The sequence below is a fragment of the Penaeus monodon genome, chromosome 25, assembly GCF_015228065.2.
Source record: "Penaeus monodon isolate SGIC_2016 chromosome 25, NSTDA_Pmon_1, whole genome shotgun sequence".
Classification (NCBI taxonomy): Eukaryota; Metazoa; Arthropoda; class Malacostraca; order Decapoda; family Penaeidae; genus Penaeus; species Penaeus monodon.
In genome coordinates this window covers 34,940,949-34,941,323 of record NC_051410.1, presented here as the reverse complement: position 1 = coordinate 34,941,323, position 375 = coordinate 34,940,949, and the positions used below count along the sequence as shown (strand labels likewise).

At 38.4% G+C, this 375-nt stretch overlaps 1 protein-coding gene across 1 annotated transcript in view; it reads left to right on the top strand.

The window, feature by feature from the left end:
* Positions 1-375, top strand: part of LOC119589185 — a gene marked incomplete at its 5' end in the record, with an annotated part of 121,836 nt that overhangs the window by 120,194 nt on the left and 1,267 nt on the right. The window contains 1 exon segment of the mRNA XM_037937781.1: positions 173-283. Coding sequence (XP_037793709.1) covers positions 173-283 — 111 coding nt within the window.

Genomic DNA, 375 nt, shown 5'->3' with positions numbered 1-375 from the left:
TTTTATATCTCATGTTTGATATACATGCGTCTGTGTTGATGTGTATGATTAAAGTAACACCGGGAACAAAAAATTGTAACTCACTTTTTGGGGTTTATTTTTAAACGTAGATTGATTATAATTCATTCACACTTCAGCCTCAGTCAAAAACTAACTTCTGCTTTATTTTCAGCAACATCTCTCTCGACTTTGGACGATTCCAAGCCACGGAAGGCCTCTTTAACCCAGACGCTTGGGGTCTGGATCACCCCGGGCTCCACAAACTAGTATACAAGGCTATAATGGTAAGTGGTCATCGTCATTTGCCCTGTGAATTAGTGTTTATTTGTCGACCTAAGCATATATGCATCAACTGTCATATAAGCATGTGTTAAT